Below are 22,927 nucleotides of genomic sequence, written 5' to 3' on the forward strand. Positions count from 1 at the left end.
GCCAATATCCAACCACAATTTACCTATACCCTCTACCTAACACTTACACTACCCTCCCCGGGTATTCATGATGGGGGTCCATCCTTCCCCCATTCACACCTTCGCACCATCCACTCCACTCCATAGTTTCCACCATACTCACTCCACGACCATCCATTCCAATACTCCATGTATTCCACACTCCATGTATTCCACACTCCATGTATTTCACACAACCATTCTCCATACACCTGTTGTTGCACACCTGTGCAATCACACCTGGTGCCACCTGCACCCTCCTTCCTTCCTGGACCATTTGGTCAGCACAATACTCATCACCATCACTCACTCAAACACTGCTCCATACACCTGTCCAGTTGCACACCTGTGCAATCACACCACAATTCACACTCACAATCATTTACTCATACCCTGCTCAATAAACTTCCGATCCTCACACACACAGCATCATCTCATCTAACTACTCCCCTGGTAACTTAGTGCTCCCCGTCTTCCCTTTAAACTAAGCACATACCACGTCATTATCATCCACACTAATCTACCTGCGTCCCCACTACCGGTATCATTGTCACTACCTAATCTTAACGTTACCTATTGTCATCTTCTCTGGATCCCTACACATTATATCCTAACCCTCCCGGGCTAGTTTTCACTGCCATAAACCCCATAAATCTAGTGCTCCTTTGCCCCCGCTGTGAGAGATGGCAGAGTTGCCATCCCATCACATCGGGTATCTCCCACTATAAATTTTGCTCGTCCAAATTCAACCAATCAAAAATTTGCCAATCACTACCCATCATCTGCCAATCATTACTGCCAATCATCAAATTTTGTTTTTCTAATTTCGGGGCCAAAACACTATCCTCATCATCACAGTCTACTCACTAGTGCCTCTCGGTGCGCCAATTCACTTCTACAGCCCGGCTTCGCACGGCCGAGCAATGAATGCGGGTTGCTTGGTGCCGGCGGCTGGATACGTCCCGCATTCGGTGCAGGGACGGGGGCTTACCCGGGCCAAGATCCCACGCACCATCTCGGCACAGAGCCGTCCAATGGCCCGATCTCGACCTGCCGGAACGCCTCAACAAAAAGGGGTCGCCATGACGACCCTTCCTATCGGGCTGCCCGCTCCGCCTAGTGGAGCACGGACGCGGCCGTTCAAAGCGCGGCCCGGCGTGGATCGCGTACGGCGATTCTTTCGAAACCGCCGTGGTTTGGATCCCCGCTGGTCCTCGCGGCACGCGAAGCTGCCCGGCGCGCACCCAGGGCCCGATTCGGCTATAAGTCGCTCTAACCGCTAACCCGGTTACCGTCGATGCTTCACCTGCATGCTCACACGCATACACTACCCCTTTCACCCTCACCGAGCTCGGTGCTCCAACGCCGCCCGTACACCCCGCATACTTCGTCATTGCACTCGTTCTTTCGCTCACAGACTTGGTCACACACCTGACCACCGCACACCTTTGCACACACTCGTCATTCGCACACCTCACCAACACACCTCTTCACGCCCCCTCCTCGGTCACCTCCTCTGTGACAACCACAGGTGTGCTCTCACTTGCACACCCAACCACGTGCCTCACTACTAACTCAAGTGTGCATTCCCACACACGCTCTACCATTCCAGGTGTGCATCCTTCCATTCCAGGTGTACATCCTCTCTCACCTGCCACAACCAACTCACGCTCCGTGTCACTCTTACTACTCTCACCTCCACACTCGGTCGCGCACTCACCCTTACTTTTGACAGTGCACTCTTTCCTCATGCACCCGTCCGTTACACACCTTTCTCGCGCCCCCTCTTGTGCACACTCTCCCGTTACATCCTCTGTAACACTCACCACAGGCGTGCATTCTCCCTTACTCTTGACAGCGCACTCTTTCCCCATGCACCCGTCCGTTACACCCCTTTCTCACGCATCCTCTTGCGCACACTCTCTCGTTACTCCCTCCGTAACACTCACCACAGGTGTACACTCTCTCGTTACATCCTCTGTAACACTCCTCACTACGCGCTTCCATGTGCTCCCTCGCACACGCGCTACGACCGACTCACTCTCGACAGCACACTCACTCCTCGGCGCGCACTTTTTCCTCACACACCCCAGAGTCGGACATTCTCGCACACCTCCTCTTTCGCACACCGGACCTGGCGCACACTTCACCAACGGCCTCTCACGAACACCCGGATCCAAATCAACCCCCAAGCCGACTGAAGCTCTCCTCACATCATATACATTTCCTCGTATATCGCCACTCACCTTGGCACCTCGTCTCTGCACCTCCTTCGCCACCTGCAAACTCTTTATTTGGTTAGCGAGCACATCATCACGATTTGAGCACCGACCTTGTACATATTCCATCACCTCCTCCTGTATTTCTCTCTTAGTTTCTGTCCGTCTCTTCTTAATTTCACTCACCCCCTCTTCCACCTCCTTTAACTTTTGCTTCACCTCTTTTATCTCCCGGTGCGTCTCCTCAATCTCGTCCTCTAAGGCTACCTTGACCGTCTCTATGTGCGTCCTCACCTCCCGGTCCTTCGTCTCCATTACTTCTGTCACCTCGTCCAACCTCGTTGTCAGTCCCTCACATACCATCTGACATTGCCTCTTCGTCGCTATCAAGTCGTCCTTGATGTCTCTTTGTGTCGCTTTTAACCCTCCTAGTACCGCAGTGTTCCTTTGTACCTGCTCCACTAACTCCGTCTGTCCCACCGTCAGCTGTTCCACCTCCTCCGTCAGGTCCTCTATGCCCCCTTGTAACTTTGCCGTATTATTCCTCACCTCTTTCTCCATATGCTTTTCACCTCGCTTTACCTCCTCGCGTACCCCCGAGACCTCCTCACTTACACCTCGTCGTATCTCCTCCTTCATCTCCTCCCTCTCTTTTGTAGATGCCACCCTCATCTGTCCCAATTCATCCCTCTGAGCATCCAATTTGGTTTCTACCCCGATTTTCACCTCCTCTATCTGCTCTCTCATTTGTTTAATTTCTCGGGCGGACTGCTCCCCTATTTCCCGCAATTTGTTTTCCATCTTGTTTTCTAACCCCTCTAACCCATTTTTCACCCCCTCTATCTGATTCTCCTGGGAACCCATTCTATTTTCCACCCCCGTTAACCCATGTTTCACCCCTTCTATCCCATTGTCTAACCCCTCAAATTTCTTGTCTAACCCCTCAAATTTGCTGTCTATCTTCCCAATTTGGGCATTGGTACCCCTCGCTTCGTCCCTCATTGCCCCCATTTCGCCCCCCATCCTATCCATTTTTGCATTCAGTTGGGTCAAGAATAATCTGAGGTCAAACCCGGTTTGCCCAGCGTCCCCAGCCGCCACCGCGGGCTCGCCCTCCGCGGCGCCGCCAGTTTGGGACCCTTCAACCACGTGCGCGAGGGCGCCATTTTGCGCGCCTGATACCTCCTCAAAAAAACAAAAAACAAAAACATTTATTTTTCCTTTCTCCACATGTGCTGTTTGTCTCATCCTGTACTTTCTGTCCAGGTGTGCTGTTCGCCCCGCCCCCATTATCTCCTTGCCATCCACCTTTTGCCCTGTCCACGTGACTCGTGGTGGTCCCTCTCGTCTCTCCCCCCGTTGGTACTTTGTTCATATAAGATTGTTTACGGTTCTGTTTTAATATTATTTAAAGATGTATAAACTTTCCCCTTCAGTGTTTTATTCAGTGGTATATTACAACACGCTGTTTTTCTTCCTATTTAAAAGGCTTTTTTCAAATTCCTCTCCATCTCATTCCATGTCAAAAAAAAGAAATTCAATCTCTTATACATCTCCCTCACTACATGGTCTAAATTCACATTCATTCCACCCCTCCTCCATCGTTCTGAATCGGATTGCTAACTTGAAAATCACAACAAACCCAATTTGTTATCAATGTTCGTCTTTCATTAATCATCCACTTTCGAAACTCCCCTCTTGCCCCTCCCCTCCAAATCCCCCCCCCCCCATTGCCCCTCCACTCCTGAACTCCCTCCTTGCCCTTCCCCTCCTAAACTCCCCCCTTGCCCCTCCCCTCCAAATCCCCCCCTTGCCCCTACACTCCTAAACTCCCCCCTTGCCCCTCCACTCCTAAACTCCCCCCTTGCCCCTCCCCTCCTAAACTCCCCCCTCACTCCTCCCCTTCAAAACTCCACCCCAACCCCTCCCATTCAAATCTCCCCCCATACCATTCCTCTCCAATTCTCCCTCCTCCCCCCTCCTCCTCAAAGCTGCCTCCTCCCCACTTCGTCTCCCTTCTATCTCATACCTCCCCCCCCCCCCCCAACCTTCTACTTTCCTCTGCCCCTCCCTCAAACAACCCCTCACTGTGCCTCATCCCTTCACCATCAAACCTTTCATCCTCCTCATCCTTCCCTTTCTTGGAACTCTTCTGTAATCTCTGACACACTATCAACTGCTCTCCCTACCTCCCCCTCTCATCCTTCATCTTACCCTACTCCTCCCCTCCCCTGTCCTGTACCCGATGCTCCCGCTCTCTCTTCATTAACGGTATGGACCTCAAACATCCGGGGCCTTCGCTCAAACCTGACTGATCTCTCCATACAGGTTGCTTCTGACAATCCAGACTTGATCTGCTTAACAGAGACTTTCCTCCTTCAAAATGTCTCTGATTCCTTAATATCTCTTCCTGGTTACTCCCTCCTCCGGTATGATAGACCTGAGCCTCGTCCTGGTGGTGGGGTGTCTATCTTTATCAAAAACTCTCTTCCTCACTCTCCTTGCACTGCCCTCTCTCCTCCTCACCCCCAGGAGTACCTCTGGCTACGGCTTCCTCTGCGCTCCCACCTTTTGTTCATATGTGTTCTGTACCGTCCTCCAAACAGTGATGACTCCATTTACATTTCACTGTCTGACAACATGGACCAACTTCTATCCACTCATCCCAACTCTCTCTTCCTCATATGTGGTGACTTCAACTGTCATCATGCCAGCTGGTTGGGTGTGGGTTCCTCTCTCACCAGTCATGGCACCTCAGCAAAGGACTTCTGTGACTCACTGGGATTGACACAATCTGTCAATTTCCCGACCCGGATCTCAGCCAATGGAGTATCTTCTCTTCTAGACTTGGTTATGACAAACTTCCCTGCTAATGTCTGCTGCTCTTCTTCTGCTCCAATCGGTTCTTCTGATCATGTGCTTGTCAAATTGGACATCTCTCTGGCCATTCTCAGAGAGCCTCCTCAGCGTCGACGAGTCTGGCATTTCACTCAGGCCGACTGGGACGGTCTTCAAGCAGCCATCAATCGTCTGGATTTGGTCTCCCATCTCCACTGCCTCTGACATCAATTCTTCCTGGGAATTCCTCCAAAGCAAACTGCTCTCTCTCATGCACAGATTTATCCCATCTCGTCTTCAGTTGGCTTACCCTTCCTCCCGTCCATGGTACACTGAATCTTGTGGTGAGGCAGTTGCCCTGAAACAACTTGCCTTTGCCTCTTGCAAGGCAAATCCAACTGAAGGCAATCTCAGTTCCTTCCACCAAGCTCGGAACAAGTGTGTGTCTACCCTCAGGAGTGCCAGGAAGCACTATCTCTCCACACTCAAGATTGAACTCTCAAACCTGTCTCCTTCCTCCAAATCCTGGTGGCGTCTGGTCAAATCCGTTTCTGCTGTTTGTTCCCCCTCCATCCCCTCCCTTACCTCAAATGGCCACACAGTTGACATCGCACGTGACAAAGCCGAATGCCTCAACTCTGTGTTTGCCTCAAAATCTTGTGTCCCAAACCCATCTCTCTCTGTTCCCACCGTTCCCAGTCGAACCCAACTGCTCCTGGACTCTGTGTCCTTCTCTCCTGACAAGGTGGAGGAGTTTTTGTCTAACCTCGACTCTGATTCTGCAACTGGACCAGACGGCATCAGCCCACGGGTCCTAAAATCCTGCTCTGCTGCTCTATCTCATCCTCTCTCTGTCCTTTTCACCCTCTCTTTTGCTCAAGGTCATCTGCCAGCATCCTGGAAATCAGCAAACATTACCGCTTTACACAAAAAGGTGCAAAAACAGATCCTTGCAACTACAGACCAATCAGCCTGCTCCCAATTATCAACAAAGTCATGGAATCCATCATTGCTTCGGATATGAAATCTTTCCTCTTCTCCAACGGCTTGATCTCTGATCATCAATTTGGTTTCAGACCAGGTCACTCTACTCTGGACATGCTGCTTCTGCTGTCTCAACAATGGATGGAGGTCCTCAATGCCAAACAGGAAATCAGAGCTGTCTCCCTCGACATATCACGTGCCTTCGATACGGTCTGGCACCCAGCTCTGCTCACCAAACTCTCCTCCTATGGTATCCATGGAAATCTGCATGCATGGCTTGCGGACTTCCTCTCTGGTCGTAGTCAACGTGTGGCCCTGAATGGATTTCTCTCAACTCCCCTTCCTGTTCAGGCTGGAGTTCCCCAAGGCAGTGTTCTGGGCCCTGTGCTTTTTCTGGTCTTTATCAATGATCTCTCCGACTCTCTGGAAAATCCTCTCTATCTCTTTGCTGATGACTCCACTCTCTGCCACTCCATTCCTCTGCCCTCAGATCGGCAGTCTGAAGCCTCCTCACTCTCTGAAGACTTGGACAAAATCACAGACTGGTCAAACAAGTGGAACATGTCTTTCAATCCTGACAAATCTCACACTCTTACTATGTCTCTCCGAAAAGATCGACTGGACAACCCTCCCATCTACTTTCTCAACAATCCTCTCCAAGAAGTTCTGTCGCTCAAGCTTTTGGGTCTCACTATCTGCCATGATCTTTCTTGGGAAAACCACATTTCCGAGCTGGCCTCCAAAGCCAGTCGCCGACTGGGCATCCTCCGTCGTGCGAAGTCCTTCCTCGGCACACCTGAGCTCCTCACCACATACAAGGCTTTCATCCGCAGCTCAATGGAATACTGTTCTCCCCTATGGGCCGGTGCTCCTGCCTCACACCTAGCTCGGCTTCACGCTGTCGAAACCAAAGCTTTCAGAATTATTGGAATCTCCCGCGATGAAGCTATCTCTGAGGGCCGTTCACTCACTCACCGCAGGCAGGTAGGTGGTCTTTCTGTCTTCTACCGACTCCTCTCCGGCCTTGCACCCCCAGCTCTCTCTGTGCTCTGTCCCCCAAATATTCCTACAGGTCGCACAAGATCTGCCAGCAACCCTCTGATGGTTAAACTGCCGAAATCTCGGCTCTCTGCTCACCTTCACTCTTTCATTCCTCTTTTCTCCCGCCTCCGGAACAAAATCCCTCACTCCCTTCAATCCCACTCGTCCCTCCAGGTCTTTAAAACAGCTGTTCACCACCATCTCTTATCTTCCCCCATCCAAAACCTTGATCTTTTCTACCCCCGCTAATTCACCCCAGATCCACCTTGTTTGAAATTCCAACTTCTTTCCTGGAAGTCCTGGCAGTGTCCATATGTTTTATACCTCTCCCACCCCCCCCCCCCTTCCCATGCCCCCACCCCCAATGCCCTCTCCCTCTCACAGATCTCTCGATGTCTCCACGTCTCTCGGTCCCTGCTCTCAAAATAATGTTGTGTTTGTGTCCTTCCTCCTCTCTCCCCATCTTGTCTACCGCTCCCGATGTTATATGGTTTATGTGTCGGTTTGTCTTTCTGTGTGATTAATGTTCGCTCTTTCACGAGCCTCGATCTTGTATACAAGAAAAAAAAGAAAAAAAAAATCAATGGTGAAACCACACCAATTGTTACCAACAAACAAATATTGTATTAAGGTCACACAAGAATGACAACAACAATAATAATAGTAATCAATTGTACAACCAATATATATTTCCTATGATGGTACCATCATGTTCGTACAATATAACTCACTGTGCTCCAAGTGAGTGAAAAGAAGAAGATTCCCAATGTCTCTAATCCCGGCTTCAAGCCCAAGTTGATTCCGGCTTCAAGCCAAAGTCGATCCGCTCCAGCGATCGTCAGAACAATGTCCAATCGAGATCAGAATCCCGTTGGGTTGGCAGTTACAGTCCTGCTGCCAAAGCTGCGCAAAGGCGCCCTCAAGGCGACTGGGAAATCACACCTTCGGGTATGGACGTTTCACGGCTCCAAATCGGCGACACGCAGATTTTCCACTCAAAAGCCACGTTACACACACCCACACAAGATCAACGTCTGAATGCGGTGAAAATGGTTGAAGCGAGATGAAACATTGAGCGAAGCGCAAGTCCTGCGCGAGTCAAAATGGCCGACGGCCCGTTCTCGTGGTGTTACGGCAGTCAAACGATTCTCTTCGGAATCGACCGCAAAACCTGATACGCAGGTTGATCTGTCACGGCGATAACAACTCTGTCGCAGGAATCCCTTTCCTGGGAAACCCAAAGTTCACTCGTGACTCTCATTCGTCAACGTTCGCTCAGACCCCAAAGCAGCTCGGCTTTCTTGTCAAACTCACTCGCTCCGCCTTCTCTCTCTTCTTCCTCTTCGTCGTCCGGTTCCCGATCCGGTTTCCGGTTTCTTTTAACTCTAACTTTTTCACCTTTTGTACACAGTTCATAAACAATAAACCTTTTGAAAACAATAATAGTACATGGAATCAAAAATGTTTACAGTGGATGAAAACCACCACAACGGAAGTGACGAATCCGTAACAGTGTGTGTGTGTGTGTGTGTTTTTATATGTTTGTGTGTGTATCTGTGTGTGTATGTGTGTTAGTGTGTGTGTGTATATGTGCGTGTATCTGTGTGTGTATCTTTGTGTGTATCTGTGTGTGTATATGTGTGTGTATCTGTGTGTTTATGTGTGTGTGTGTGTGTGTGTGTGTGTGTGTGTGTGTGTGTGTGTGTGTGTGTGTGTGTGTGTGTGTGTGTGTGTGTATGTGTGTGTGTGTGTGTATATGTCTGTGTGTGTGTGTATATATGTCTGTGTATGTATATGTGTGTGTGTGTGTATGTCTGTTTATGTATGTGTGTGTGTGTGTGGGGGGGGGGGGGGCGGGGGGTGGGCGGGGGGTGTGTGTGGTGGGGGGGGGGGGTGTTGTAGTCCAGTCCAGGCCATAACTTATTTTGTTTCTTTATTTTCCATTTGAGCTTTTTTATCAAATTTTAAACAATCCTTTATTTTGAGAATATGGGGAACACCGATTAATGAATTTTAACTTTTATTTTAGTTGTTTTTTTGCCCAGCGTACACGGATAGGCTTTCCATTTTGAGATGTTTTCTAATTATTATTTGCAAAATCGAAGATTTTTCATGTATATTGGTTGGTCTTGTGCGTTATTCTGTTTATTTTTGGTTGGTTGGTTGTTCTCATGGCTGATTGGTCGTGGCCGCTCTTGTCCGATCCACCGATTTCTCTGCCCTTATAACAATGGCTCCCACTTCTTTTATTGGCTTTCCAACCTGCACTTGCACTTTTCCAGTCCATCAAAAACTTATTCTCCCCCTTTGACCTCAACTTCCGTGATATTTTATTGAGGTTGTCAATTTATCATTGGTTGTCAGCAGCATTGGGAGGGAGGGGTGTTTGGCTGTCATGAGGAAGAGGAAGAGGGGAGGGGGGTGAGGGAGGGGGACATAAAGAGATAACGGAGAATTTAGTGGTTTGTTGAAGAAAGAAAAAAGAAAAGAAGTGAAAATGTCTGAGATGTCGTGAAGCTTCTTGAATGAGCTCATTGGAAGAACTTTGCTTTTTATTCGTTTATAATGGGTATGTTTTCCAAAGTGCTCAAAATGTCATCCTATCATCTTGGTCGCCTCTCGGCCTACGTTCTTTCCCTTGGCTCTCTTTTCCTGCATCTCCCAATTATAATAAAATGTTTCTCTTAATATTGCTCATTCTTCAGCTTTCGTCTTTTTAACTTGTGCAGCAAAGCATTTCTGGAAACTCGTCAATGCAATTTATTTGTCATCCACAGGTTTTACTGAATCACACCCATTAATTTTGGGCCTTCTTATTTGATCCTTTCATTGTGACTCAGTTCTTCAAAGCTCAGCACTCTGTGCATCCATTGTGACAGGTGGTGATTGTTTGCTCCCGTTAACCCCAGCACGATCCCAGCTCAGAGGTACTACCTGGCCGTGGATCCCGGCTCCGGCGATCTGTACGTGTCGGACGGTGGACGGCATCAGGTGCTCAAGGTTCCTGCGCGTGCGGCCCAAGAGAGCGGCGATGCCCAGGTGGTGGCCGGTACAGGAGAACAATGTTTACCTATCGATGAGGCACAGTGTGGTGATGGAGGGCGTGCCACATCTGCACGTCTGGCTGGACCACGTGGTGAGCAGGTCAAAAGTTCTCAACATCCAGATTGCAGCATCAGCTTACATTGACCAAGTAAACTTGTTGACTTATTTTAAACCCTATAATCAATACACCACTCACTGATTACTCCCAAAACATCAACTAGCAATGTCTTCCTGACAATCAAACGCATCAATCACATCAGGGTCGCTTCACAGCTACCCAAGTTCCCTATCCTGTGTTTATCATTCAGATGTTATTTGCCCTGTGGGTGCTCTGAACGTTGATTACTAATTAAGCCGGCGTTGCAGCTATTGATAAATATTTCCAGAGGTGGCGGGTAGGAAAGTCTGAGAAATGATGTCATTACTAGCCTCCAGGCGCTTGGCCCGAGCATGCTTGGCACCCCCCGTAATTGCCCTCTCTACTAGATCAGTCAAGGGTGTTTAATCCAGGCCTCGAAGATTACGGGCTTGGTGCAGCCAAACACTCTAATTAACTCATTAAGCATTGCAAATGAGATCGGAGAGTTCAACCATTATACTAACGTTCTTCCAATTTCGTCTTTCTTTTTCCTCTTTGGCCTCTGTTCATATTTTTTATGCCTATTGGTGTCGGTTATTCTCTGGATTGGATGCTCACGCAAACTAGAATGGCACTTGGTAGAAAGCATACTTGTGCCAGGCTGAACAGTTTACAGTTTGTACCCACTGATAGGCCAGATCTGGATCCGGACCTGAACCAAAATCAAATCTGCTTGTTCTTGTCATACACCCAACCTCTCCACCAAGTTTCGTCCAAATCCGTCCACAACTTTTTTAGATATCCTGCTATGTATCTTTTTTGGCCCCATCTCCCAATGGTGAAGAATCACTTTAAAAATTCAGGTAGTCGAATCCGGATCTTCACCAAAATCTAATAAGTTCGTCCTTGTGGCATACGCTACATCTCTGCCAAATTTCGTCCGAATCCGTTCCCAACTTTTTGACATATTTTATTCACAAACAAACAAACAAACAAGAAGACGTCATGCAGAGCACGATACAGTACTTGCAAAATCCACCCCAATCCCCCCCCTCCCCTCCCCAAAAAGAGGATGCCATTTATCCATCAAATTGTCCATTTCATCGAGATTAAAATTGGCGATCTAGATCAAAGCTCGGGTTAATAGGATGTAAAGTGACACTTTTTCAGATGTAAATTGATGATTTTGGAAGTTTGACCTTGAGTTGACCTTTGACCTTTTGACCTCAAAAATAGTTGGTTTCCCAATTCAGTGAGGCGTGATGCAAATTCTGTTAATTTTCAAGTCAATCGGATGAAAATTTATGATTTTCCAGAAAAAAATTGATGATTTTGGAAGTTTGACCTAGAGTTGACCTTTGACCTTTTGACCTCAAAAATATTTGGTTTCCCTATTTAGTGACTTGATATGCAAATGCTGTTCTATTCTCAAGTGAATCGGATGAAAATTGACGGTTTTCAGATGAAAATTGATGATTTTTGAAGTTTGACCTTGAGTTGACCTTTGACCTTTTGACCTCAAAAATAGTGCGTTTACCAATTTCGTGAGGCAATATGCAAAACGCTTTTCTATTTTCTGGTCAATCGGTTGAAGATTGACGGTTTTTCAGATGATAATTGATGATTTTGGAAATTTGACCTTCAGTTAACCTTTGACTTTTTGACCTCAAAAATAGTTTGTTTCCCAATTTATTGACTCAATATACAAAAGCTGTTCAATTTTCAAGTCAATCGGATGAAAATTTACCGTTTTCAGATGAAAATTGATGATTTTGGAAGTTTGACCTTGAGTTGACCTTTGACCTTTTGACCTCAAAAATAGTACGTTTTCCAATTCAGTGAGGCACTACGCAAATGCTGTTCTATTTTCAAGTCAATCGGTTGAAAATTGACGGTTTTTTTCAGAAGAAAATTGATGATTTTGGAAATTTGACCTTGGGTTGACCTTTGACCTTTTGACCTCAAAAATAGTTTATTTCCCAATTGAATGACTCAATGTACAAATGTTCAATTTTCAAGTCAATTGGATTTTAAATGGCGATTTTAGAAATTTGACTTCCAGATGACTTTTGACCTCAAAATCAATAGGCTTCTCAATTGTGACGACCTCTACAACTTGGTGAAGTTTCGTGAAGATTGGTTGAAAATTGTGACCTGTAGGGTGGTGACAAACAAACAGACAGAATAACAAAGGCAACCGACCAATATACTTGAAAAATCTTCGATTTTGCAAGTAACAAACAAACAGACAGAGGTGAAAACATAACCTCCATCCACCTTTGGTGGCGGAAGTAATTAAAAAATTCTCGTACCTGGATCCGGTTCCGAATCTTCACCAAAATCGAATCAATTCTTCCTTGTCACACTCCCGACTTGTCCACCCAGTTTAATCCGAATCCGTCCACAACTTTTTGAGATATCCTGCTATGTATCGTCTTTGGCCCTATCTTTAAATGGTGAAGAATCACTTTTTAAAACTTCAGTAGACAGATCCGGATCTTCATCAAAATACAGTCATTTTACCCTTGTCACACACCTAACCTGTTCACCAAATGTCGGCCGAATCCGTTTACAATTTTTTGGGATATCCTGTTCAAAGACAATCAGACAGAAAAACAGGCAGGGGTGACAACATAACCTCCGCACCTGTTTGTGTGTGGAAGTTGTTGTTGTTGGTTGCTATCTCCATCCGCGGGTGGGTTTCATTAGGTGGAACGTGGAGACCTGAGTAGTGAGTATCCACCTCCGTGTGTGTGTTTTCCTCCCCAAATCCTGCCCAAATCACCTGCAGTCAAACATCAGGCCTTGCTGGACTGCTATAAAAACCTTTATCCTGCAATGGAGATGCACACCCAGTCATAGCCAGTTGACAGCATGAAGTATGTAATGTCGAGGCTCATGGAGGAGCAAGAACAGCTAGAACATAGAACAGATTAGAAAGAAACAGACCAAAATGAATAGACAGAATATAGGGAAACTTGGATAAATAAGGGACATGAGGAAAAAGAAGGAGGGTTGGAGGTGCACACTGGGAGTGAACAAGAAGGATACAGCCGCAAACTGTCAGGAAGGATAAACTGGAAACTTGGAAATAGTTGTGCTTGGGGTGGCTTAACAGGATACAGGTATCATGGTCTTGGATGGAGGATGATCTGAGATGGTGTTGAACAGCCGTCTTGAAGACCTGGAGAGAAGAATGAGATGTAAAAGACTACGGATATTGGTTTCACAGATGGGGGAAAAAAGGAACGAATGAGTGGAGGTGAGCAATGAATCTGGATTTTGGGAGTTTAACCAGAAGGAGGTTGTTGGCTGACCATGTGTGCCCTACAGAAACATGGGGGAGGGGAGGCGGGAAATGCATGAAAAGCGCAAAGAGTGCAAGACCAGAAAGGAGGCGGTAGAAGACAGAAAAACCCACCGACTTGTCTGTGATGTGAAAGGGATGGGCCCATAGACTCGGCTTCATCGTGGGAGATGCCAATTATCTTGAAGGCCTTGGTTTTCATGGAATCAAACTGAGCAAGATGTGAGGCAGGGGAACAAGCCCAGAGGGGAGAGCAGTACTCCATCAAAATGCGGATGAAAGCCTTGTAGGTGGATAAGAGTTCAGGTGTGCCAAGGAGGGACTTTTCATTACAGAGGATGCCCAGGTTTAATGCATGACAGAGGATGCCCAGACTGGATTTTGAGGCCAACTTAGAAGTGTGGCTTGCCCAAAAAAGATCATGGATGCTCGTGAGGCCCAAACGTTTGAGTGACTGAACTCCTGCTAGAAGATTGTTAATAAAGTAGATGGGAGGATTCACCAGATGCTCCTCTTAGAGAGACGCAGTGAGAGTGTGAGGTTTGTCAGGATTGAAAGAGATTTTCCAAGTGTTTCACCATCTTGCAATTCTATCGAGATCTGGAGAGAGAGAGAGAGAGAGAGAGAGAGAGAGAGAGAGAGAGAGAGAGAGAGAGAGAGAGAGAGGAAGAAGAAGAAGAAGAAGAAGAGGAAGAAGATGCTGCCTGCCTATCTGAAGGATGAGGGAGGTTACAGCAGAGGGTGGAGTCATCAGCAATTAGATAAAGGGGATATTTCAGAAAGTTGTTGATGATGATGATGATTATGAGGAATGGGATGGGATCTAGAACACTGCCTTGGGGCACTCCAGCATTGACAGAGAGAGGATATGAGAGGTACCCATTAAGAGACATGTGTTGGCAAAGATAGTAGAGGGAGTTAGTTATCCATGTGTTGAGTTGGTGGTGGATGCCATAGGCGCAAGGCCAGTGCAACCATTAGGCAAATCATGCGGTCGCCTAGAGCGGCAAAATGTATGAAAGAACGATTCATGAAATTACGAAAGTAAACAAGCCGACTGTCTATGTGTCTTTCCTTTAATATGAACTGTTATGTTAATGGCCAGCTGTTCGCGCCAGATGAAACTGGTACCGCCCCCTCCTCACACCCCACCTCGCAACATATACCCCTCGCCCTTCCCCACAGGGGCATCTGAAGTATGCCGTGATCGTGGAAGTTATTCGTTTGTGCCCTCTGCTGGTTAGGACAGAAATTGGGCTATGCTGCCGGCGATAGCTCGCCTACTTTGGGACATTCGTTTACCGTCCATGTGATGTACACAGTGTTGTGAAAATCAAGATTCAACAGCAACCCAAAGTAGGTTTAATCGTAATTCGTTCTCAACATCATCTAGAGAGAAACCAATAAACATGGTATTAATAATACATACAGGTGAATACAGGTGCGGACAGGCTGTATGACTATAAAAGCTTTGATACATATTGCAGACACGTTACCTTTCTAAGGGAAGCCCAGAGAAGCTCTAGAGGTACATCGCTAGGGTTACATCGTGGTGACGGATCTGCATCGCCTGTCCGCGCTGATATATATATAGGAACCGAGAGAGGGTCGCGTAGCGGCCATGAGGCGAATAACATCAGTGTCGTAATTTGGATGACCATTTCATTACATTCTCCCCGCGCTTAGATCCAAACTCGGCGGTGAAGAACAGCAGACACATACAGAGGAATACATAGGAATGCAAAGAACGAAATACATTGGAAAGATGTCACTGCCGGTCGAACGTCCAAGGGGCCATCAATCCCGATGGCAGGGTTACTGCATTTCAGCCAGTTAGCCCGGTTAGCAATCAATCTCCAGCTATAGATATAGCCCTCATGATAATTAGAGATGATGGATGAATTGTATGTATACATCTACCTCTGCGATCGAATAGAAAACTATTATTATGTATGGTACTTTAATGTTTATGGCGTAGCCCATTGGGCAATGCCGTCAAGAACAGTGCTGGTCCATCTGTATGTATGTATGTATGTATGTATGTCCCCTCAAACGTATACCAATCAGAACTGAGGATCTGGTCACATGACATGGCGATGTGTTACATCCGGAGGAAGTCCCAGTCAAGAAGATATCGGACCGAGCATGCAGTGGTCATCCCAGGGAGAAGACGTTGAGCCGTGGGTAGTAGTAGTCTTCCTGTGGGGTAGTCTGAGTAGATAAGTGTACCTCGTTGAACAGTGAGAAACGGCTCAGTAGCTAGATGGATAAGGTGTACCTTTGAGATTCGCAACTCATTACATAAGGGGTGCCATGACGAAGAGCGACTGGCCATACGACGCAAAGCAACGCATTACAGGCAGATGTCGGTGTGGCAGATGTGTAATTCAGTAAACCATAACAGTAGGTCTGTACCCGCCCTGGCTCCCAAGGGTACATACGCAGTACAAGCGCATGTAGTGGCACGCGAATCTACCGTTGGCAGCGATCGCACGAGTCACGAGCGGCCTCTGAAGGCTGCCTGGACGACCGGCGCACAAACGGTCGAAACGCGCCTCTCCAGCGAAGCGCGCAGGACCGCCGGGATGCCTATGGCAAGCTTGTCCATCTGCACCGCGCGCGGAGGATCGGAGAAGATCGGCAGACCGAGAGAGTCCCGGCTGGACAAACCATGTTTGTCCCAGCGTCGTCCCGGATCGTTATGATTGATTGTCATGATTGTCACGCGGATCGGAGAAGATCGGCAGACCGAGAGAGTTCCGGCTGGACAAACCATGTTTGTCCCAGCGTCGTCCCGGATCGTTATGATTGATTGCCATGATTGTCACGCCAGATGACCCGGATGGATTGGCCATCCCGGATGTCCGACCGATCCATCCAGTTGACGCCATCGTTGCATGGCACGGATCCAGCCGGACCGCGGATGGATCGACCATCCACGGACGCAATGGCACAGAGAAGGCCCGGATGGATTGGCCATCCCGGATGTCCGACCGATCCATCCAGTTGACGCCATCGTTGCATGGCACGGATCCAGCCGGACCGCGGATGGATCGACCATCCACGGACGCAATACCGCAGTGCAGCTCATTGAGGCTGCATTGGGAGGGAGAGGTGTACTCTATTTGATTGATTAATTGTATATTTAAAATCAATAAAAGATTATCACAAAATATTGTCTAATCAATTGGCGCATCGCATAACTAACCCACAAGGGGCGAGGAGGGAGTCGCCACCCGGGCGAGCAACAAGAACCTCCCGGGTCCCCACAAGAGTCGAGGTGGCCCGATCACAGGGATGGGCCATGTCGAGAAAACAAAAGGTCGCAGGGGCCATGGGTCACGGTGTACCCAGTGAGACCAGCGCGACCTCACGGGAGCGCGGCAGATTAGCAACATGGTCATATCCCTAGGACATACTATCCACAAACCGCAAGAATAACGAGGTAGACAAAACATCTGTTAAAGAGGTGGCTGCAGTGCGCTGCATACCGAAGACAGACGACCTTCACAGTCTGGGTCAGGCTGAGTCACAGTCAGACTGGGGCATAGGGGAACGGAATCAGACGAGGCGTCTCGCAGTCTCGAACTACGAGGCAAGAGCTCTGTCCGATAACAACGAGCCCAGAGTCAAGGACGAGCACGCAGTACGGTGTCCTCGTTACATGCGCAGGCGACGAGGGAGTCGGGCGCGACGCTCAATGTCACGAGGTCACCGTGTACTCCCACCGCGGTGACCCTGAGGGAGCGCCGCGGTACGTTGTACACGTCGTGACGTAAAGGACAATTAGTACATAGAAAGGTAACGAATCCCCGATGAGACCGCGGGAAGCACGCCATTACGCAAATGACGCCGCGAAGCGAACGCGTCTAAGATGCTGTAAAGCGTACGCGTGATACAGTCGATGACGTCATCAAGTAGGTCGGGCGGGTTTGACGGCGAGCTCCAGCCGAGCGGCATCCCCAGACGGAGCAAAGCAGCACACCGAAATCCAACGTCTCGCGCGCAGCAGCACCCGAGCGAGCCCGAGATCGGCACACGGCACACGAACCCGGCCGACGGCGAAAGCATCATCTAGGGCGCACCGCGTACGAGGGAAACCGAAAGCCGCGTCTCGGCCCGTTCCCGTTGATCCAGAGCGGGCGAGCCCGCCGAGCCGAGGGGCGAGCACGCCGAGTCGAGATGGCGAGCAAGCCCGGCAGCGACAGACCGCACGACCCGAAGCAGCGCCCCGCCTGCCTGGCTGTCGGGTCTAAGGAGCGATCACATACAACGCCCTGAAGTAGCATCTCATATGAGGTGCATCGAGCATGAAGGATGAAGAGGAGGCCTTTCAGTCCGACAAGCCTGCTCTACACCAACACTACATAAACGCAATATGACGCAATCCAACAGCTTATCGAATTAAATAATTGGGTGAAACGCGGGGTGTAAAAAAAAGAATGAAAGCATTCGGTCCACATACATTCCATGCACAGCATTTTTACAATGGTCGCAGGTGGTTAACGCATACGCCGTTTGATCAAGTAAAACAAAGGACGAAGAAGAACGATCACTTATAGAATACACATGGTAGTCAGGTATACGATCAACCATTAGAAGCATATGCCCGTGTGTCGTGAAAGGCTATGAAGGTCCCGCTCGACGTCCATAGAAACTCGTCCGTGCTGCGACGAGTCCTCGCCAGGGCCCAAGCGAGCCTCCATTGAGGCGTTTCCGGGCGATCCCCTACTCAGTGGGGCCGGCGAGAGGAATCCAGCGAAGATGCGGCGCGCGCAACGGGCGCGTCGTGCATAGTAGGGATTCCATCCAGCGACGGTGCGGCGCGTGATGCGCGTGTAAGAGGGGATCCGACGAGCAGCGAGGAATCGCCGGCAACGCAGAGAGGGCCGCGATCAGAATCGCCGGCCTCACAGAGTGCCCGCGAGAGGAACCGCATGCAAAGGGGTCCATCCAGTGAAGAGGCGGCGCGCGCAACTGGCGCGTCGTGCATTTGTAGTGATTCCTTCCAGCGACGGTGCGGTGCCACGCGAAGGGTGCCACGTGTAGGAGGTGATCGGAATCAGGATGGGATCGCGGGCCTCCCAGAGTAGTAGCACGCGATGGGAGCAGTGCACGTCGATTCGCGTGGAGGAGGTGGTTCCACCGAGTATCGAGTGGTCGGGGTGAGCCGGTCGTGAGAGGCACGGCGTGCTTCCGACGAGCAGCGCGCGTTCGCGCGGAGGAGATGGGCCACAGAGTAGCGAGTGGTCGGAGTGGAGCCGGTCGTGAGAGGCACGGCGTGATTCCGACGAGCAGCGCGCGTTCGCGCGGAGGAGATGGGCCACAGAGTAGCGAGTGGTCGGAGTGGAGCCGGTCGTGAGAGGCACGGCGTGATTCCGACGAGCAGCGCGCGTTCGCGCGGAGGAGATGGGCCACAGAGTAGCGAGTGGTCGGAGTGTGTCGTCCGTGTGGAGGCATAGCCGACATGGGAGACGTGATCACTCGCGTAGGAATCTCAACTCGGGCCGAGGCACGCGTATCTAGGATGAATCCCTCGGACGGAGCCGTTAGTGCTTCCGAGCTGCGACCGGACGGGTAGGCCGGCGGCTCCAAGCGGGTCCGTCGTTCCGACGGGGTCTCAACCGCGGGACGTTGCCCAGTAGCATCGTGCTCCAGGCATCGAGCCGGAGTCCGTCACGCCTGCTCTGGCGTTCGGGTCTCATGAGAGCAGGTCGCTTTTTGTCGACGCGGTCCCGCGAAAAGGCTTGCGACGTCCCGTCTTTCGAGGCAGGCCGGCAGTGAGAGTAGTCGGAGCTCCGTTGCTGGAGCTAGCTCGACGGGTCCTCCGCTGGGCATTCTTCTCCGAGGCGAGCAGTGCAGGAGCGATGTCAGGAGAGGAATTACGATTAAGTGTTGTGAAAATCAAGATTCAACAGCAACCCAAAGTAGGTTTAATCGTAATTCGTTCTCAACATCATCTAGAGAGAAACCAATAAACATGGTATTAATAATACATACAGGTGAATACAGGTGCGGACAGGCTGTATGACTATAAAAGCTTTGATACATATTGCAGACACGTTACCTTTCTAAGGGAAGCCCAGAGAAGCTCTAGAGGTACATCGCTAGGGTTACATCGTGGTGACGGATCTGCATCGCCTGTCCGCGCTGATATATATATAGGAACCGAGAGAGGGTCGCGTAGCGGCCATGAGGCGAATAACATCAGTGTCGTAATTTGGATGACGATTTCATTACACACACATTGATAAACTAGATGGTATTCATAGAATACTTACCCTGCGCAGTCAACTTGTTGCGAGCCAACTCTTCTGTCTTTCAACATTTTTTTTCTTTGATCCAATATGGCTGCCAGACCTCGTGAGCGATGACATCATAAATTTATATTCTCCAATATAATTGTTGCAGAGAACACGCTCGTCGCTCAATACATTTCAAACTGATCAGACTAAGCGTTGTCCCTCTCGACTTATGACGTCATAATTATGGCATCAATGACGTCATCGTTAATAAAACCTATTCCCCATATTGAGTTCTTTACAATGAGCCACGTTTAAATTTTTCCCATGCAGCGGTTTTGGAGATAAAGAGGTGCAACATATTGTTACAGACGCGGCTAGGATGTTGTTTGCCGAGCGGATGGCCGCCGCGCCCGAACAGTTACCCCGACTAACCCGATTCCTGAACGTTGGCCAAAATCGTGCCACAGATATTCAATAGGGAAAAGACAAAGGCGACACGGATGTGAAGAAGAAGAAGAAGACAAAAAGGTTTTGCAATACGAATATAATTTATTACTATGTACAGGACCAAAGAAACCAAGGAAGAAGGAAAGATAAGAAAATAAAGCAGAAAGAGGGATGGACCAGAAAGACACTGAAAATACTAGCTTAACTAAACAGGCTTAACTTATTACCCAGGACAGAACAAACAAGTCTCCTTATTTGGGCATGGCGCCGACGGCACGCCCCTCGTGGCGAGCCACGGGCTTGTTTCCTTATTTGGGCATGGGGCTGAACAGCCCCGCCCTTCGTGGCGCGCCCTGGGCTTGCCTCTCCCTGGCGACCCCGCCCCTCCTGTTCAAACAGAGCACGGAGCACATATTCACTATAGCAGCGAAATGAGAGGGCGCGCACCCCACGCTTGTGAACTGCTTTACCCAGAGATGGAGAGTTTGGCTGGGAAATGGAATTATTGAAGGGGAGCTATTCTTAATTGATTCGGTGCAATGGAGTATTAATTAATGGAAGACAAAGCCTTAGCCTAATACACAGAATAAGGATATAACTATTGAACAGGGATATATGGTGTCCTTCGTGTATGTTTTATGGAATGAATTACGGGAACGCCCTTTGACCTTTATACACAGACTGGAGGCAGGAGGGTCCAGAATAAAGCAATAAAAAACAAATAAAAAACACAATCCTCATATCCACAACACTGCACCCTCCTCCCCTTAGGCACGTCCCGGCCCTATGAACTTTAGCTTTTAGTGTGGCACGTAGGTGTAGTTCCCTCTACATTTAACCTGACCCTGAGTGTGACAGTTTTAAAACATAAATAAATATGTCCCGCTGCTCCATTGCACCCTGCCTAACAGATTCACGCCCACAACTAACCGAATTGCGGAATGGTCTTCAAACTATACATTTACGGTGGGGGCGCATTATTTACAATGGCTCTGCTTTATTTATAAAACGCAACCCAGGACCTGTGATCGTTCTTTTGGGGGGGGGGGGGGGAAGACAGTCTGCCCTGCATCGATGTACCATGAAAACACCCAAAAACGCAGCAAAGCACTCTCAAGCACCACTCAGTGCACAGTTACCACAGTTCAATAAAAAATAAACCGACAAACCCTGCTGGTGGTCTCTTGCTCTTCGGCTCCCTCTGCTGGCTAATGCTATCTTACAGGTGTTGTCATCTTCTTTGCTGGCGGCCTATTTGCAATAATAAAATGAACCCAACGTGTCCATTTTTATTTATTTATGGCCCACAGGGCCGACTAGTGTGGTTCACCTGTGGGGCATAGGTGCCCTGTGACCAAGGTCCGCCAGCAAGATCTCGGGCCTTCATGGTCGGTTCCAGCAGAGGGGCCATGCCCCAACCCATGGGGTCCATAAGTGGTGCTCAGCCACAGACATGTGGTCCATAATGTGGTGCATCGATGCAGACAGCTGGTTCTGGGAGTTCCGGGCGCACAATGGCGGACTCCCGCACGCTCCCCTCGGCGCCCAGTGGCGCCCAGTCCTCATGTGGGAGACAAGGGGGGAAAAGACAGATGAGCGAGGGGTAAGGTCACAAGGGTACACATCAATACAGGCAATGCAAGGCAAGGTGCGTATGGAGACGGAGCGGAGAAAAGCTCGTCCCTACTGTACGTCACCCCCCCTTGTCACCTACTCTACCCTTGCCCTTACCCCATATTTACAAAATCTACACATTTACAAATTCGTCACCACTGTCACGTCTCCCCATATCTCTTCTACACCAAATTCGTCTTCACTCCCTCTACTTCAAAATTTGCCATCACCCAATTCATCATCAATCCTCATAAGGAGGGAGAGATGGAACAACAAGCACAATGTCACACCCACGTCATGATGCGTCTCACAATCCAAAACATTTGCATCATAAAAATAATAAAAACAACCTGGCATGGTGTGGAGGTACGTCATCCCAGGTGAGTGGATGTAGATGGTGCGAGGAGATCTCCATCCTAACTATCCTCTAAATGACATTAACACACTTTACACTACCCGGGGTCTTTCCCTGCCAATCCATTGGCCAACTTACACTATGGGTTCTAAAAACCAATTCCCATTGACCAAACTGTGGTGCTTCTCAATTTGGGGTCTCACTCCCCCGATTCATCTCCCGGTGCCCTTGCACAATTTCCGGGCTGAGTCGTGTAGCTCTCCCAGCAGGTCTACCCACCTGCACACCTCCACCACTGCAGTTGCCTCCAAGCTTACCTGCTCCTCACCCTAACCTAACTAACTGTGGAAGGCCCCTCCTGGCTCTGTCACCCCTTGGTGCCCTCTGGCACTGGGCTACCCGGGTCCGTCCTCCGGATCCTCGGGCCCCATCCACAACAACTCTACCGGCTCCCAGAGCCCACCTGCGGCCTCACCTGGCCGACATCCTCACAGTGGTGGAGTGTCAACCAACTACACACACTAACAGGCTACACGCCCAGCCATTTCCACAACACTAATGCACCCATCCAAATACCATTCTTCCACCACGCACCACAGATGCCAATATCCAACCACAATTTACCTGTACCCTCTACCTAACTCTTACACTACCCTCCCCGGGTATTCGTGATGGGGGCCATCCTCCTTTCCCCCATCCACACCTTCGCACCATCCACTCCACTCCACAGTTTCC

At 49.3% G+C, this 22,927-nt stretch overlaps 2 protein-coding genes across 2 annotated transcripts in view; both read left to right on the forward strand.

The window, feature by feature from the left end:
• The window catches only part of LOC137439600 (teneurin-3), a 449,998-nt gene that overhangs the window by 351,494 nt on the left and 75,577 nt on the right, over positions 1 to 22,927 (forward strand). The window contains exon 20 of the mRNA XM_068135512.2: positions 10,010 to 10,236. Coding sequence (XP_067991613.2) covers positions 10,010 to 10,236 — 227 coding nt within the window. The remainder of the gene's footprint in view (positions 1 to 10,009; positions 10,237 to 22,927) is intronic.
• LOC137439605 (THAP domain-containing protein 1-like) overlaps positions 1 to 22,927 on the forward strand; it is a 270,238-nt gene that overhangs the window by 125,210 nt on the left and 122,101 nt on the right. The gene's annotated exons all lie outside the window — the stretch shown is intronic.

Source organism: Myxine glutinosa, chromosome 14, assembly GCF_964187855.1.
Source record: "Myxine glutinosa chromosome 14, kmMyxGlut1.1, whole genome shotgun sequence".
Taxonomy (NCBI): Eukaryota; Metazoa; Chordata; class Myxini; order Myxiniformes; family Myxinidae; genus Myxine; species Myxine glutinosa.